At 39.3% G+C, this 19,442-nt stretch overlaps 1 protein-coding gene across 2 annotated transcripts in view; it reads right to left on the bottom strand.

The window, feature by feature from the left end:
- Window positions 1–16,913, bottom strand: part of SEL1L (SEL1L adaptor subunit of SYVN1 ubiquitin ligase) — a 59,668-nt gene extending 42,755 nt beyond the window's left edge. The window contains exons 1-3 of one of the 2 annotated variants that reach the window (XM_024231741.3): window positions 16,662–16,913; window positions 10,667–10,704; window positions 9,705–9,936 (exon numbers count right to left, since the gene is read on the bottom strand). In XM_024231741.3, the coding sequence (XP_024087509.1) occupies window positions 9,705–9,936; window positions 10,667–10,704; window positions 16,662–16,731 (340 nt within the window). In that variant the 5' untranslated portion in view covers window positions 16,732–16,913. The remainder of the gene's footprint in view (window positions 1–9,704; window positions 9,937–10,666; window positions 10,705–16,661) is intronic. The other variant, XM_024231742.3, reaches the window with a different exon arrangement.
- Window positions 16,914–19,442: the final 2,529 nt, after the last annotated feature.

Here is a 19,442-nt window from a genome sequence, read left to right on the forward strand (position 1 = left end):
TAAAAGACTGTCCAGTGAGAAACAAGCTCCCCCCTCGCCCATGTCCACTATGCCGAGGCAATTACTGGAAGGTGCACTGCCCCAGAGGACAAAGGTTCTCTGGGCCAGAAGCCCCCAACCAGATGATCCAACAACAGGTGTGAGGGTGCCCAGGGCAAGCGCCAGCTCATGTCATCACCCTCACTGAGCCCCGGGTACGCTTAACCATTGAGGGCCAGGAAATTGACTTCCTCCTGGACACTGCGGCCTTCTCAGTGTTAATCTCCTGTCCCAGACAACTGTCCTCAAGGACCGTTATCAACCGAGGAATCCTGGGACAGCCTGTAACCAGGTATTTCTCCCACCTCCTCAGTTGTAACTGGGAGACTTCACTCTTTTCACATGCCTTTGTTATGCCTGGAAGTCCCAGTAACCTTATTAGGGAGGGATATATTAGCGAAAGCTGGAGCTATTATCTACATGAATATGGGGAACAAGTTACCCATTTGTTGTCCCCTGCTTGAGGAGGAAATCAACCCTGAAGTCTGGGCATTAGAAGGAACAAATTCGAGACACACCACCATTCTAACTTATAAAAGTGTACGGAGCCCAAACCATACAAACATGTGGTTTACACTCAATACTACCCATTTTTCTTCTGGGATTCTACAATTTTGGTACATGCTAGCAGAGGGTGATTATAAACTAGTTTTCAATAAAAACTCCAGGCACTGGGTCTCTAATGAGCCTCCTTGGTAGACAACATTTCACATGTGTTGTTACAATTTGCCGCTGGGGTAATTAAGTGCATCTTGCATAAGTTCTGTAGGAGAGGACCCTTGGAACCTTCTACCTTGTTTCCTCCAAACTTCCCCCCCATGTACCTTGCACCTGTGCTGATTTTGCTTTGCCCCCTTTTGCTGTAATAAATCATAGCTGTGAAGGCAACTGTATGTCAAATCCCCCTACCAAATCATTAAACCTGGGGATGGTCTAGGGGATCCCTGACACAGATGCATCAGAAGTGGGATTTGCTAGAACGACCCTGACTCACTGATATATGGTGAAAGCTTGTTTGAGAAGAGGAAGGATAAAGGGCAGAATATGATGAATCTCTGGGGCCTGAGTGGTCATGGAGTCATCCACAGTATGAAGCAGTAGCTGAGCTGCTGTTTGTTGAGAGCCACAGAATCTGAAAGTGACAGATCCAGCACCAGGAAAGCTGGCTTGCTGGATGCCCCTGACTGCTTTTAGTCCTGCTGGCTAAAATGAGGGAAAAGGCAGTGTATTGCAGGTGAGGCCTGTAGTTTTTGTTCTCTCTTCTAGATGGGAAGAGAAAGACCCACAAATTCCCAAGGATGGGCCAAACCAAAAATGTTACAAGTTTCAACTGCTCTCTTTAAAAAGTTAAATCTGTTCTGGAACAAAATTTTAGAGAAACCAGAAAACAAACAAAAAAACTGGGGGAGGTAACAATCCAGCAGTTTTTTTCAGCCTGGCTGCTGCTCTTGCTACAATATCCTCCCCCGCCTCCCTTCCTCCACTGCATTCCAGGATCTTCCCTGGCAGCTGTAACGTTAACAGTGCAAACACTGAATTTACTGCTAGGAGGCTGAGTAAACTGCAGTAGGGAGAAAAAAGAAAAAGAAGAATATTTTTAAAATGGCTTTATATTTTGTGGCTATTGCATCTAGATGTATTGTAAAAATTAAAATAAAATGTTAAACACCTGAAATTTGTAAATACAGAGGAATAATCCTGATCGGGGAAGCTGCAAAAAAAATGTGTTAGTGGGACACAACTTCCTTGCTTTTTGCTGCCAGTGAGAGGACTGGAATTTGAACTCTTTTGAGTTTTGGAAACAGAGTATCTGTAATTGATGGTTTGCTTCCAGGGTTACCATGTATACCCTCTGGGACTGAACTTCTTTTTTTTTTTTTTTGAGACAGTCTCACTCTGTCACCCAGGCTGGAGTGCTGTGGCATGATCTCGGCTCACTGCAGCCTCGTCTCCCAGGCTCAAGCGGTTCTCATGCCACCACACCTGGCTAATTTTTTATATTCTTAGCAGAGATGGGGTTTTGCAATATTGGCCAGGCTGGTCTTGAACTCCTGGCCTCAAGTGATCCACCTGCCTTGGCCTCCCAAAGTGCTGGGATTACAGGCATGAGCCACTGCACCCAGCCTGGGACTGAACTTCTTATACTCTGACTCTCATGAGACTGACTCAGCCCTGGAAAGCTTTTAGGTCAGCTTCCACTTACTAGGCCACAGTTGTGCTGCGGCTGATTAAAAAAAAAAAAAAAATTAATACAGAAACTTAAGACTATGTACAAAAACAAATAATAGGTAAAATGTGTTTTAAAAAAGGTAGGCCAGGCGCGGTGGCTCACACCTGTAATCCCAGCACTTCTGGAGGCCGAGGTGGGTGGATCACCTGAGGTCAGGAGTTTGAGACCAGCCTGGCCAACATGGTGAAACCCCATCTCTACTAAAAATATAAAAATTAGCTGGGCATGGTGGTAGGCGCCTGTAATCCCAGCTGCTTGGGAGACTGAGGCAGAAGAACCGCTTGAACCCGGGAGGCGAAGGTTGCAGTGAGCAGAGATCGCGCCATTGCACTCCAGCCTGGGGGACAAGAGCGAGATTTCATCTAAAAAAAAAGGTAAAAAGATTAGAAAGGTTAATATAACAACTTAGGGAGAAAGCCTATTGTTTTTCTAAGATAGACCATTATGATAAATGGGAATTGTTTTAACTGGCTAAGTCCAGGCCTCCTAAAAGGCATACCTAAAATCAATACTGCAGGCTGGTCTTACTACTATCTGGGTCTTATTGGTAACTCTGCTATAAAGATGCCTTGGCCAATGACCTAGGGAGTAGATTGTGCAGAGAAGAGTTAAAAAAACAGACATAAACTTCTCTCTTTGAGAAGGCTGGCTTACAAGGTTGGCCCTTGGTTAGCATCCGGAAATTTAGATTTCTGGAGAGTTCCCACCATCCTACAGATGAGAGTGGCTCACCCAAACTGTACAATGTTGAACACCTGCTTTCCTTCTGCAAGTCTGGTACATGCCAGGAAAAGATTGCCAACTTAACCAGCCCCCAGTAAAAACTCTGGGTCTCTAATAAGCTACCTGGGTAGAAAACATTTCACACGTGTTATCTTAACTTGTTGCTGCCAGATTTAAGCACTCCCTGTGTGACTCCTCTGGGAGAGGACCCTTGAAAGCTTACATCTGGTTTCCCCTACACTTCATTCCATGCTTTTCCTTTGCTGATTTTGCCTTCTAGTCTTCCACTATGACAAATTATAGCTGTGAACACAACTCTACACTGAGTCCTTCGAGTCAGCATAGATTTACTAGGAACACTTTCTACCAAATTACTGCACCTGAGGGTGTGGACTTGGGGTTCCCCAACACAACTGGGAATAAGTGTGAAATGTTCAAGAAATAGCAAGAGGACAAGTATGGTGGGAGTCACGTAAAGGGGAGTGGCAGAAGAGTTAGTTAAAGAGACAGGAGGGGCCTGATGTCAGGCCTTGTTAATAGAAAAAGTTTGGATTTTATTTTGAGTAGGACAGGAAGCCAAAGGAGGTTTCTGAACAGGAAGAAGTCTCAGTCTGGCTGCTGTTAGGGAACTGATAGTGGGGGAAAGAACAAAAGGAGGAAGGCCAGATAGGAAGCTCTTACATATAGTAAACACTTTGGTTCAGGAACCACTTCAGAAAGGAGAAACCTACATTTATTTTTAAGAATGAACAGAAATTTGACAGTGGATTTGGGCAAGGGAATGAGGAAGGCATCCTAAACAGTGAGGAGAATCTGTACAAAGGCCCAGGGGCATAAATTGTATGTTGTGTTTGAAGAACAGAAAAGGGTTTTGTATTGCTGAAAAAGGCTGCTTAGGGGAGGGGTACACTGAAGGCTCTGTGAATCATGCTAAGGACTGCATACTTCATCTCCCAGGCAAACAGGGAAGTAATGGAGGCCTGTAAACAGGGGAGTTATGGGGTCAAATTTGAGTTTGAGAAAGATTAATATGGTAGCAACATGATTGAGAAGCTGACAAAGGGCAAAAGTTTCAAAGTAACTGTCACATAACCCAGTTCTAGTGTAGCTGGAACTGTACACAGAGCCATATATATGCAATTTATGTCATACGTTACATATGCATAAGTACTTAAGCATTTTCATGTATTAAGAATAAATTAAAAACAAGTCTAAATCATTACTGAAAAGTGAAAACTGGTACAAATTAATCTAAATGTTTATAAAGTTGTTGATATAACCAGAGAATTATTAGTGATTTTAAAACACTGTATTATTATAAATCCCTAGCAAAATATATACCGAGAATAAGAAGGACCATAAAGGAATCTTGGGCTGCATTCTGTGGTCCCACAGTTAGTGGTAAGGGCCACTGTTATTTTGAAACTATATATGCATATTTATTATGATAAAACAAAATAACATTAATGTCATTAGGTACTAAGATTTTCAGCACCAGTGAAAGGAGATAACACAAAAGAAGCAAAAACTCTGATAAGGTAGAAAGGGCTCGCAGCAGACCTGTAATCTGTTCTTTCTTCTCACTGGCCCAAAACAGAGCGAGCAGATAACTCTCTCTAAGTATCATCAAATCACCTTAGAAATATGGTAAAGTATTTACTATATTTTTCATCCTTACTTTAGCATGTACTCCTACTTATTAAAAAAAAAAAGTTAACTGTAAAATAGCATTAGGTGTGTCCTTCAGGAAGTATAGGCATCGTTATCATAGGAGATGTCAGTTCCATGCCTGTTAATGGCCCTGAAGACCTTCCAGTGGGACAAGATGTGGAGGTGGAAGTGATATTGATGATCCTGACCCTGTGTAGGCGTAGGCTAATGTGTATGTTTGTCTTAGTTTTTAACAAAAACGTTTAAAAAGTAAAAAAAAAAAAAAAAAAAAAAAGAAAAAGAAAAAAGCTTATAGAATAAGGATAATATATAAAGTATTTTTGTATAGCTGTACAATGTGTTTGTATTTTAAGCTAAGTGTTACTACAAAATAGTTGAAAAGCTAAAAAATTTATAAAAGAAAACATAAAAGTTTACCATATGGAAAACTAAAAGTTTACCATATGGAAAACTAAAAAAGTTACCATAAACTAAGGTTAATTTACTATTGAAAAAAATTTTTGAAAATAAATTTAGTGCAGCCTAAGTGTACACTGTTTATAAAAGTTTACAGTGGTGTACAGCAATGTCCCAGGCCTTCACATTCACTCAGCACTAACCCACTCACTCAGACTCACCCACAGCAACTTCCAGTCCTGCAAGTTCCATTCATGGGAAGTGCCCTAGACAAGTGTACCATTTTAAAATCTTTTATACCATATTTTTATGTGCTTTTTCTATGTTTAGATAGGTTTAGGTATACACATAATTACCACTGCGTTACAACTGAGTACGGTATTCAATACAATAACAAGCTGTAGAAGTTTGTAGCCTAGTAGCAATAGGCTATAACATATAGCCGAGGTATAGGCTACACTAGCTAGGTTTGTGTAAGTACACTCTATATTTGCACAACGATAAAATTAACTAGTGATGCATTTCTCAGAATGCATCCCCATTGTTAAGTGACACATGACTGTCCCTCAGTATCACTGGAGGACTGGGTCCAGGACCTGGCCTGGTGGTACCAAAATCCATGAGTGCTCAAGTTGTTTAGATAAAATGACATAGTACTTGCATATAGCCTACGCAATCCTCCTGTTTTACATCATCCCTAGACTACTTCTAATACCTAATACAATGGAAATGCTATGTAAATAGTTATGCTACATTGTTCAGGGAATAATGACAAGAACAAAAAGTGTGGACATGTTCAGTACAGTTGCAACCACCCATTTTTTCCAAATATTTTCAAATATTTGGTTGAATCCATGGATACAGAGGGCTGACATATTATATATAAGAATCCATCAATTTATAATGATGCTTGTGATATTGTGAAAAAAATATTTGATCTTCATCCATTTCCAGAAACATAGCTCTTAAAATCCCTGGAATCTCTTGAGGGATAAGAATGTCTTCTGTATGATAATGAGATAATTGGTGGCTGGAGGCTCCTAGATAGCCTTGGGATAGGATTTAGTTGCCAGGGAAACCAATCATTAGATTAGATTAGAGGGTTGGAATTTACAGTCCCACCCCCCAACCTCAGAAGGGCATAGGAGCTAAAAGTTGAGCCAATAAATCAATGCGCAATGACTTAATCAATTATGCCTGCATAACAAAGCTTCCATAAAAACCCAAAATAGCTGAGTTCTGGGAGTTTCTGGAAAGCTAAGCATGTGGAGATTCCTGGAGGGTGGGTGGCGTGATCAGACCAGAGAGGGCATGGAAGCTCTGCAGTCCTTCTCCCATACCTTGCCCTACACCTCTCTTCCATCTGGCTTTTTGTCTCTAACCTTTGTAATATCCTTTATAATAAATGTCAATTTATATTTACATTTACCCATTTATCATGCTTCCCAGAGTCCTAAGTGCTAGCAAATTAACTGAACCCAAGAGGGGGGTTGTGGGAACCCTGATTTATAGCCAGTCTGTCAGAAGCACAGACAACCTGGGGCTTACGACTGGCATCTCAAGTAGCGGGGACTGCTCTTGTGAGACTGAGCCCTAAACTTGTGAGATCTAATGCTATCTCCAGGTAGTGTCAGAATTGAATTAAATTGGCAGACATCCTGCTGGTCTCTGCTGGAGAATCCTCTGCAGAACTGATTGCTTACTTGGTATGTGGGGAAATACCCACAACATATCTGGTGTCAGAAGTGTTAACTCAGTGAGAAAGAGAAAGAAAAACACACCTTGGTTTGGTTTTTCCTATATCCTTACAATGCTCAAATACAAAGCAAAACAAAACAAATACAAACAAACAAAAACATACTCATTAGTCTCTTTTGGAGATTGCTTGGGTACCAAATTTTCATTTCACAACAGTGCAAAGGAAATAAGAGTTTATCTAGCTTTCTCTGGATGAGACTATATTTCAGGGTAATCAAAGACTTGATGAGAGAAAATTCTTTATAAAAGAATCCCAGGTAACAAATGCAGGAGGAATGGTAGAATTAGAAAGTCACCATTTTGCAACCCCTAATAATTAAAAGATCCAGGCAACAAACATAAATGGTTGCCAAAACCCCTAGGCAAAAGATCAATGAGGAACTTTAGAATGGTGAGATCAGGCTGATACCACCTGACCTCGCTAATTAATCTTAACATCAGTAAAAGTGGAAAAATCAGATACTACATGTCTCTCAATGTAATGCAATAGAAAGTACACACCACCACCTACCTATGAAATACTCTCAATAAAAAGACAGAACCAAATCTACCCATGTCTCTAGAACTAACTCCCAGTTTATAGAATAAACAGCAGATAATGGAACAAGCTCAATGACATTATAAGTTCATGACCAGCTAGACCCAAAACGTGGGAAACTGTATAGCACAAAGGATACTGCATATTTCTTTAGCAAATAAAATGACACTTAAAAACAAAGGAGTGGCTGGGTGCGGTGGCTCACGCCTGTAATCCCAGCACTGTGGGAGGCCAAGGTGGGCAGATCACTTAAGGTCAGGAGTTCGAGACCAGCCTGGCCAACATGGTGAAACCCCAACTCTACTAAAAATACAAGAAAATTAGCCAGGCATGGTGGTATGCGCATGGTATCCCAGCTACTCAGGAGGCTGGGGCAGGAGAATCTCCTGAACCCGGGAGATGGAGGCTGCAGTAAGCCAAGGTCGTGCCATTGCACTCCAGACTGGGCAACAGTACGAGACTCTGTCTCAAAAAAAAAAAAAGAAAAACAACAAGGGAGGGAGAATAGCAACAGATTAAGAGAAACCTAGGTTTTAGCTTGGAAATGAATTCAAACAAATAAATTGTAAATAGACACTTGAAGCAACTAGAAAAATTAAACAGTCTGGGTATTAGGTAAAAAAGGAGTAACGGCTAATTCTGTGATTTTGCTGAAAAGAAAATTCTTACTAGAGAGAGAGAGAGGTAAAAGTACACGTGGAATTTGCCTTAAAATATTCTAGGAAAGAACAAAAAGGCAAATCTGTGTAGGGTAGTAAAGATGAAAAGACCAGCAGAATGTTGACGTCTATTGAAGCTGAGTGAGGGGTGGTAAGGGGCGTCATTTTACCCTCTACTTTTATGCATGTTTAAAAATTTCCCAGGCTTGGTGTAGTGTCTTATGCCTGTAATCCCAGCACTTTGGGATGCCAAAGTGATCACCTGAGTTCAAGGCTGCAGTGAGCTATGATCATGCCACTACACTCCAGCCTGGGTGACAGAGTGAGACCATGTCTCTAAAAATATAAAAACTAAAAATAAAAAAACTAAAAAAAAATATAAAAACTAAAAAAAAATCCCTAATTAAAAAATGAAGAATGAATTAAATTATAATATTTAGTAAAAATTTTAAAATGATAATACACACTTGGGTGAGGTACAGGAAAAGAGGTATTTTCAAAGGAAGTAAACAGAATTACTTTTCTGAAGAACAATCTAACAATGTGTATCAACTGTCTTTTAAACTTTTACATCCAATTCAGCAAATTTACTTTAAAAATTCTAAGGAAATTTTCACAGATAGGCACAAAGATACATCTAAAATGATCTCCCAGCAAAACGTAAACGTTTGGTTTATGGTACCGTATATTTACATATACAATTTTTTATAGCCATTAACTATCAAATTGCAAAAAAGCTAAATGGCATGGAAAAACATTTATGATAAACTGTTAAGTGCAAAATGCAGGCTGCAACACAGAATACACATTTTGACCCAATTTACTTTTCTTAAAACTACTGATACACCTAAAAAAATCCTGAGGGAATATTCTCCATGATGTGAGTAGCTGTTATTTCTAGTTGATGGGATTCAGGTACTTTTAATTTTTTAAAAATAGTTTTCTATTCATGAGAATGGTATATTTGTAGTAAAAAAAAAATTCTATTTTTTTAAAAGTTCAAATTTGGATCAATTCCTGAGAGTGGTTAGTAATGGAATAATAAACAGATAAGGCAGCGATCACTGAAATAATAAATGACAGAAGGGCAGCAGGACATGGCAGAATGGATACATTAATAATTTTTAAAAGCATTAATATTTAGAAGACTATTGTGAAAAAGGTCAAGTTTTAAATTGAAAAGTAGAGGTTTCAAGATTGTGAAAGTTAGAATAGGATGGAAGCACACACAAGCGTTGGCTGAGTGTAAACACCTAATCAAATTACCTAGGATGATAGACAAGGTTATTGTAGTAATAATCCTACCACAATCCTGAAAATAACCATAGTGGCATGTTAGACAGTTCTTCCTGAGTTTCTGTTTTGTATGCTACCCTGACAGATTTTTTTCTTAAATTTCTCAGTGAGAAATGTATTTACATACTGGAGTCCAAAAAGAAACGTTAGGATATTAATAAAAAGATAAATGCAATCTCATCAATTGAATTCAGCTTATGTAACTTGGGTCAAATCTGTTAAGTGAATAACTTTGGTATATTAAAATCTAGAAATTCTCACCAAACTGCACTCCATATACTATTTGTGGGTAATAATCAGTGAAGTCAGTCTTCTTCAGCCTCTTTATTCATTAGCTTAAAATTTTCAGTTGTCTCCTACATAAACCAAAAAGCAAGGAAAATGTCCAGACTACCTGGTTTCCGTACTTTCTTTGGCTCTTCATAGTCCTTGTTTTCTGGATTTGGAGACTCTAGAAAGCTGATATCTTCTGTGACACTTTCCCCGTCTTGGCTCTTGAGGCTGTCTTCCTCTTCTTGAATAGAGGATTCTAATTCAGATTCTTCTGAATCAAGAAATATTTGACCAGCAACTACTCTGCCTGCAGTAGTATGGTCCTTTACTGACTCATCTGATGTCAAAGTAGTCTGAGAATATAAAGTATTTTTAGTTATCAACAATGCCAAGACTTTCCCCAACCCTATTTGACCGTTATTTTTACTAATCCAGATATCACATCTCCTTCAGCTCCCTGAAGTGCCACACTCACTCATCTCGATAGGCTTTGGCATGTGTCCATCATGTGCCTTCCTTCATCACCTAACTTGTAGCCTTTTTGAATTTCAACTTAGATGTTATTTCCCCCAGAAGCCTTCCTTAATTCCCAAAGTCTGGGTTCGGTTTTCCTCCACATGCCCCCAACCTACCTTATACATCTACTTCCTGCTTTTATCTACATTCCCTCAAATCTAAAGATCAGAGCTCATAACTGACTGCAGGGTTGGGCTTGGTTAGTACTTGGATGGGAGAGCTCAATCAACCAATAAGTGCATTAGCTCACTGGATTTCTTTTTGAAAACTGGAAAGTGGAAACAAATGACACAAGTTAAATCTTCAAACTTAGACACACACACACACACACACACACACAGAGCACATTCAAGTTGAAATTAAATATTTACTATTCCCTCTTGTAGGTCAGTAATTTTTTCTTCCTCCAGAAAAACTAGAACTAATACTAACACCATCTGTCTTTTTCTGTCCTTTTTAATTCAATTGTTACTCAAAAGTTGCGGATCTCATATCCTTTCTAAGATACATAATTCATGCTTTTAAATCAGGCAGCAAATACTGGCCAATACACATTTTAGTACATACCTTGGAATCTAAGGATTCATCCTGGCTGCCTTCTTCATCTGCAAAGAAATTTTAAGACAGTTTAGTAATCTTTCTTGTTGGGAAATTATAGTTATTATTAAAAGAAAACATTTGAAAAATATAGCAAATAATAATCAAACATTGGATAAATAAACCTAGAATTCTTTTAAAGTTAGCTATATTCAGCAATTGTTCAGAAAAGATCAAGTGAAAGGAAAAAAAAATGGGTTGGGGGTTTAGTTTCTCTCTTTCTCCAGGAAAGACATTAGCTTCATCTGTTACAAAGGTAGGAAGACCAACAGCCTCCATCAACAAAACCAGGTATTTCTTCACATTCCATCCAATTCTTGTGGGTCTACTTAGTCTATTTCTGAGAATGAGTTACTAAGTTCATAAAAATAAATCTCTAATTTCATACTCCGGGCTTCCACCTATTCTGTTCCTCTGCTCAGGATCTTGAGTTACAGTAGCCCATTTTAGTGCTAATTAGTATTTGTATTGTTTACTACTATAGTAAGGATGGAAACTAAGAATTATTATTTGATAGCAGAGTTGCAAAACAAATATATTTAGGATTTGTGTTCTACTCTACTCAGAGATAACCAGATGCAGGTAAAAAGCACCATGGTCCTATCATACATTCACTCAATTGAGAGCTATGTAGTAAGAAATCAATAACTTATATTAAACAATGAAAAACAGCCACCGGTTACACCTTGCTTACACATTCACACAGCCTGCTTTGGTGTTGTCTGATTACATTAATTTTCCTTCTGTTACTTTTTCCATGTTTTCTGACTATTACTTTTCTGGCTGCTTGTTACTCTTCTTCCTGCTCTTACATAAACACATGCAACAACTCAATGTTCAGATGCAAATGCTTGATTTTTGTACTCCTTGCCAGTTTAAAACAGCGAATCTGTCAGATCATCTTTAAGTTTCCCTCTTGCTCTTAAAATTACCTGATTTTATTCAGGAGTGAGTTTCAGTTTTACCTGCTCCATAAGCTGTATGAGAAATTAACCAGTAGACAAAACCCTGTAAGACCATGTGATTTTTTACTAGAAAATTTGCTACTATAGTTGTCATTTATACTTTACTTCATATGGCTATATCCTAAATATCATTTGTAATTTGCAACTCTAAAATATAACAAAAAACCCGTGTTAGAGTTTGTTATCAAAGTATTGAGTTAAGACTAAGAAGTATAACCAACTCAATTATGCACAAAATACAAGACACTACCTCACAATATTTCTTTTGAATATCTGAGGAAACTAGTCCACTAGTGAGGTTTTGCCATATATGAAAGTGCTGTCAAGTCAAAGAAAATTTAAATTACAGCTACTATTCATATTCACCTACTTTTAGATTACCTTCAAAGTATGTTCTACTTCTGGCAAGTGGAGAGAAGGGTATGCCACATATTAGTCCCACAGCGCCCATAACATTAGGCAATGATGTCAGTTAATTAACAATTGTCCTTCATGCTAACTTCTTCACAAGTATTACCAAAAGCCCAATTTCTAACATGTGGTTCAAATTCCATTCTCAGCAAATGTTTGGATAAATAAAAAAAAAAAACCATCTCTATAATATATCAAAGTTGTACTGTAAGTATATGTAATTAATCACAAACTTCAACTAGTTAATATATCAAGAACAGACATTAAATGTTTAAATGTATATGAAATATCCCCAAATACTGAATGAAACTTTAGATTAGTTGGAACTCTAAATCACTATCACTAAACTGTTACATTTGGTACCTCACCACAACAGGTTACATAGGTAGCTAACAGATGAATCATATAGACACACCTGTAAGTACACTTAAAGACATGTACATTTCACACAGCACAAGCTGTTAGGCATTAGAGTAGTAAAACGTGTTTTCGAACTCCAAGAAACATGATTTGTAACATCAGGGTTATTTCATGTGAATTGCATCATGCTTCTCTTTCTCTCCCTCTCTCTTCGCAACCTGGACTATATGCTAATATTACTGGTGAATAAGATAATTCTCAGTTACTAAACTGGGAAAGCCTACTCCAGGTGGTAGTCTCAAAGCATAAGCTATTTTCTTTTTCAAACTGATATAAACACTCACACAACACTTTTTAAAGAGTTGTTTATAACCTAGGAACTTCTGATAAGTAGTATTCAGGTAAGGATTAAAGAGACTGAAGTTATGCATAAATAAAAAGCAAATAGTAATGTTCTCATCAGAACACAGATATCAAGCAACAAGAAAAAATGCAAAAGGATTAAGTTATGCATTTCTCGCTCATCAGCATCACATCCAAATGGTTCATATTATTTTATTAATTGTACACCTTCCTTTGAAAAGGACCAGTTTTTATTTTTATTGTATTAGCTAACAAAACTGCAAAGTACCAGAGATATGCTTTCAGGGAAAAGTGACCACTACAAAATCATTTTTCCATTCATCATGTAAATTAAACAAGACTGATAACCTTTAAAGACAGAAAGTCTAAAGAGTTTGGTGAAAACAGACCAGATATCCTGTTCTCTGCTTTAGCTCTAAATTGGTACAGATCCTAAGACACTCTCGATTCTAAATTTCTTCAATTCTGAGACCTGGAGAGCTAGGTCTGGAACCTGGCTTCATCACATGTTAATTCTGACACACATGGTTCAATAACAAAAGCTTGCTCAGCCTCTGTTTCTCAATCTGTCAAAAGGGGTAACACCTCTGTCCCACTGACTCACAATAATATTTTAAGGAACAACCAAAACAGTGAAATTAAACATCCTCTGCTACCTCAAAACTACTCTCTGAATTTATAATTATTACCTGAAATACCTGGCAGTGGACCTAACTAAAATGACTATCACTGCTTGGCACAAAGAAAAAAAAAAGGTTAAGCCATTTGCCTCTTCCTGCCAAAAATAAGAAAACCTGCATTTGTGAGAAAAATTGTAACTTTTTCACTATTATCCTGAGAAAATGAAGAAATATCTTTTTAGTGTCCTCCTTTAAATTTACTAATAGAAAAGAGAAAATGTTTCCAATATTAGCCATGTGTTAATGACCAGGATATGTTCTGAAAAGTGTATCACTGAGCGATTTCCTTTTTGTATACTTAAATAAACCTAAATGGGATGGCCTTCTACATACCTGGGCTATATAGTGTAGCCTGTTGTTCCTAAGCTACAAATCTGTACAGCACGTGACTATACAGACTGCTGTAGGCAACTGCACCATAACAGTAAGTATTTGTGTACATAAACATAGCTAAACATAGAAAAGCTACAGTAAAAATATGGTGTAAAAGATTAAAAAACATATACGTGTCTAGGGCACTTACCATAAATGGAACTTGCAGGATTAAGAGTTGCTGTGGGTGAGTGAGTGAGTAAATGTGAAGCCTAGGATGTTACTGTACACTACTGTAAACACTGTACACTTAAACTACACTAAATTTATTTTTTTAAAAGTGTGCTACCATGTTACAATGGCTACAATGTCACTAGGTGACAGGAATTTTTCAGCTCCATTATATTCTTACAGGGCCACCATCTTACATGGGGTTCATTGTTGACCAAAATGTCATTATGTAGCATGTGACTATATCATATTTTTACATGCTTCTAAAACATGATACTAGCTAACAGCTACCAACAGCGATAGATCAAGATTCTCTTTGTTGGCTGACCATACTCCACCTGGATAGATGCGATCTGCCCTGGGTAACCACTAATGTTCAAACACAAAATTATCACCAAAAACTTGATTTTTATACTGGAGTAAAACTTTAAACTTTGAGGCCGAAATCCTGTGAATGAAAATCACAATCGAAAATCCATAGCTTAATTTATACAACTTTATTTTACACAGGGTTTGTTTTTTTTTTTTTTTTGAGACAGAGTCTTGCTCTATTGTCCAGGCTGGAGTGCAGTGGCATAATCACAGCTCAGTGCAGCCTCAACCTCCTGGGGCTCACTCCATCCTGCCACCTCAGCCTCCCGAGTAGCTGGAACTACACGTGTGTGCCACCACACCTGGAGTTACGTAGAGATGGGGTTTCGCCATATTGCCCAGGTTGGTCTTCAACTCCTGGGCTCAAGTGATCCTTCCACTTCAGCCTCCCAAAGTGCTGGGATTACAGGCATGAGCCTGGCCCGCACAGGTGTTTTATGATATATGAACTTCATGTGAGCACAGTACTGCCTTTATTACCTTTTAGCATGCACATCTACCTTGTTTTAGTTCTGGCTAAGGCTTTTGCCTTTACCATTGAAATGTTCTGGCACAGCTTTAACTATGATGGAAATCAGAGCAGACATTTCTTGAATACCTACATCAATACAACCCAAGGATTTAATGTATCAGTGTTAAGCCTTTTATTATAGCATCCTGAAAGCCCCAACTGTTGATCTTCAAATATCTTTTCCACTGGCATGGAGCTCTAAGTATATGAAATGTAGTCAAAGACAGACAGAAAAATTTCTATGCTTTAATTTTCTTTAAACTCTGCCAATTAAATTCAGAGGGATACACACCCTGCTCTTTCATTACTGTAGTTCTCTTTAGTGTGAAGAATCCCTCATGGAGATTGTTAAATCTATGCATACCTGAGCTGTTCCAGACCTAAAACCAAATGTTTAACAAACCCATAAGAGGAATTCTAATGCAAGAGGTCCATGGTCCAGCAGGTACTCCACTCATTAAGCTCAACAGCTTCATTTCATGCTTTCTGATCAAATATTAAATACCTGCTAAAAGTGCTTCAAGAGTTATGTATAGTCTAAAGATCTGGTCATTAACTCAAACCATCACTACTACTGGAGGGAGGGGAGTGGACCTGAAAGAATGATGTTGGCAGTAAAGTAATTAGCATAGGGTTGGTGCTTTTGAAATGGTTATCTCAGACCACATCATGGACAGAATTTAGGTTTAGGCCTCTTGTTTTAGAAGCAGAATGACGTTATGGCATTGATTTACAACTAGGACAGGTAATTTGGGGATTCACATAACCATCTGGGAAATTTTCTGTTAAAAAAAAAGCTGACATTTATTTTAAAAAAAAAAAAGTTGACATTTATACTCTGTGTTGTCCCCCCAAAACGTCAAGCCACAGAACAGCTGTCCTGTTAACTGAAACAGATTAAAATTCCAAAGTTTTACTGTACTAATTTTTCTTTATCAACACTTAGAAAGACGAAGTTTTCATGAACACTCTCAAAATGGAAATTTTCAAATGTAGGCAGATTAAAACATTAAAAAAAGGGGGAAAAAATCAGAACCAGAATAAAAATTAGCTAACTGAAAATCAATTCAAAAGCACACAAATTTCTGTATCTATATAAAACGCATCTTATAAGAACCAAGATTTTCCCAAACATCATAAAATGACTGTAAACAAACATGGGTCAACTCAGAAACACTGTGACAGGTCACCGCTTTCTCAGGAAGGTTTCAAAAAAGTAGAAAGTGGCTACGATGAGATCAAAAGTCTTCGTTTTTAAACAGACAAACAGACCAGGGACCATCTCAGGTGTTAAGCAAACTCACCAAACTACTGTCAACATCCTGGTCTGGATGGATCCTCCTCTGCCCCAAAGTGACAGCTCCAGGTTTGTCAATTATTTAACTTACAATTCCCAAGCCCAGAGTTCCAGACCAGACCCTTCCTCTAACCCAGGATTGAGGAAGCTCCACTCTGGCTCCTGTATCAGGATTCATTCCTTTGGAGTCAATTCCGCGTTCGTGAGAAAGAGTCGCGTAAAGTTTGTTACGTGGGAGAGAGGTGTGGGCAGGGTGACCGCCCCTTCTTTTTCCACCCCACTCCACCTTCCTAAATAGCCCCTTTGGCGCAGGCCAAGCAAAGCCAAAAAGCGAGTGACAGGCCAGTGCGAGGTGTGCCCAGGGAGAACGGGGTCCCGAGCCTGGAGACCCCACGGCCCCGCCGGCGGTAGAGGCTGGGGGGCGGCGGCTCTGGGCCTTCAGCCCGAGGGGGCGGATACTGACCCGAGGACGCCGAGGCCAAGCTCAGCAGCACCGCACAGAGCAGCAGCGTCAGCCCTATCCGGACCCGCATCCTCCTCTTGGGGCCGGTGCCAACCCCTAGAGCTGTCGCCTTCGCCTCTGCCACCACGGAGTCAGCCGCGGCCACCACCGCCGCCTCGCCGCTGCTCTTCCTGCTCTAGTCTCCTTCCTCCGCCCCTTCCCAGGCTTCCCTGAACCACCGCACAGCCAATCCCCGCCCGCCGTCGCGGGCTTCTGGTCCAATCACCATGGTCTCCCCGCCCGCCCCATTGCTCCGCCCCGGGGTCATTCATTGGCCAATCATTGTACGAAGCTCCCACACCAGCTTTCCCGATTGGACCACGACTCACGGACATGGCCCCAGCTAATTGGTAGCCCCTGGGTTCAACCGGAATCAGGGCGTGAGTCAAAGACTGGGAGAAAAGAGGCTCATCCAAGACTACAATTCCCAGAATGCGCTTCATGGGATTAACTCGGGGAGTGCTCTTGGGAAACGTAGTCCATCGTGGGGCGAGCTTTGCAAGTGCGGGTGACTGTTGAAGTTAGAATTTAACTAACACCTGGGCTAAATATTAACTCAAGGCTATGGATTCACAAGCTTTTTTAAATTGACCCAAAATAAATATTAAGGAATGATTTTAAGAACTTGTAATGTGTTTAGCATCTTTTCCTGTTTCATTTAAAAAATTTAAATTGGGCATAGTGATAAGAGCACTGAGAAAAATGCCACAGCTAGTTGAATTTGAGGTGTTTTTTAAAACTTAGATAAAACAGTACCGTGAAGTACGGAAACCAGGGTGCAACTCACTACCTGTCCTCCTTTCTCCGACAAAACAAAAGGAAATAAATCCACTCAGTACAGATTATCTCAATACAGTATTTATTTTCACTAGGTTCACCAGTCAATAATCATCTAGAAAATGTGCCAACAGCCTTTGAAAAATTATTTTAAACACTTGTCCTCATCCTTCTCCTCTTGTGAGTTGCATTGTTCTCTTCTTTCCTAACTAAAGTCAGGAGACCAGGTTCATGTGTGTGGAGGTAGAGGTGATAGTGATTGCATCACAGGCACAGAAATACTCTATGTAATAAGCACCAAATCCAGGCATGTTCCAACTGAGTAGCAGAGAAGTGGCTTGGTGTGCCCGCTCCTTCTTTCCTCAAACTGTGTCATTCTGCTTTCCCTATCATCCACCCACAGTCAGCTCTAAGGCCTAGCACCTAGTCCAGCCAAGTGAAGGGCTTTGGAAAAGTCTCTGCTGGCCACGTGTCTTAGCACTTCTGGGCATTTGTCTTCCTTCTTTTTTTTTTTTTTTTTTTTTGAGAAACAGCCTTTTATTTTCAGGAAGATGGTAAAAAACCAACCACTGTTTCTCATTCACATCGGAGGAGATGAAGGAAAGAATTATCTCCTCCACAAACTTGTCTTTTCTACTACAACCTACTTGGCCCTCATCACCATTTCTGTCACTAACAATGTTCCCTCTGAGTTCCTCTGATTATAAATCATAGAGTAAAATCTGGTATATTTTCCTTCCTTTTTCATCTTATTGATAATCAAGTTCTATCAACTTAAACTATGTAACTTTTAAATTGTTTTATTTTATTATGTACCTCTGTTCTCTTCCTCACTGAAAACTCCCCTAATGGCTTTCATTTTCTCTCACCTGGATGATGCACCCGAGTTCTAGCCATATTCATTGACATCACTCTCCCTTTAGCCTGAATCACATATCATGGCCATATTAATTTTCCTTAAACACTGCTTTCATATGCCTATTGAAAATTTTCAATGGCTACACTTTTCACAGAATAAAAAAAATTAGAACTTATTCTACTCACAAAATAGGAACTGTGCTGACAGTTCTACTCTGTTGGGGAAGTACCAGGGAAGAAACTTCTGCCTTCTACAGAAGAGCCAGTGATTATCTGTTTGATTAAAACTGGGGAAAGTTTGCTGCTTAGTTAAGGCCCAACTTCTTTTTTCAGTTTTGTCTTTACTGAGTACATCTTATATTTAAGGGTTGTCCTGGGTGCAGCATGGACCAAATAGCCACTTCCCTTTTACTTTCCAGATTTCACATTAACACAATCATGTCTTCCTAAGGGTTCCCCTACCCTTTCTCCAACTGCCCTTGCTTCTTTCTCTTAGCCATAACTCTGGCATCCTTCCCAGTTTCATTCACATTTCGTCTTGGATCACACTTCTCCAACCAGATCTGTCCTCATTAATCTTCATTTCTCTAAGAATCTATTGAACACTCACAATCTTGCCTTATAAACAGATTGTAAATATGCAGAGGCTGGAGATGATCATGTGATTCTGTGTATGGATATATAGTGCTGGACTTGCCACCACTAGCACTAGTTAATTATTTATTGGTTGATAGATACGTCTTGCCTGTCTGTTGTGAGATTCAAAAGGGAGACACAGGATAAAAGCACTTTCTACATTGTAGGATGTTTTACATATAGTATTGTTTCTTATCGATTGCTTGGTTGAGGCGAAGGAGGGAAATTAGTTTTATACCCTTAATGTGAAAAGGGCTTAGAGCTGCTAGAGCTTTTGCCTTTAGCCAGCAATGAGTAAGTGACGTGCTCTGAGAATTCTCATAGGACCTGACTTCCTGGGGAAGTTCCAAGTCTCCAAAGTGCTTCAGAATATGCTGTGGGAAAGTCAGATTTATTTTATCAGCCTGCTATATTGCATGAGATGAATTAGAAAAAAGGTTGTGAATTCTCCATGGCCTATCCAATCTGTGC

Source organism: Pongo abelii, chromosome 15 (genome assembly GCF_028885655.2).
Source record: "Pongo abelii isolate AG06213 chromosome 15, NHGRI_mPonAbe1-v2.0_pri, whole genome shotgun sequence".
NCBI lineage: Eukaryota > Metazoa > Chordata > Mammalia > Primates > Hominidae > Pongo > Pongo abelii.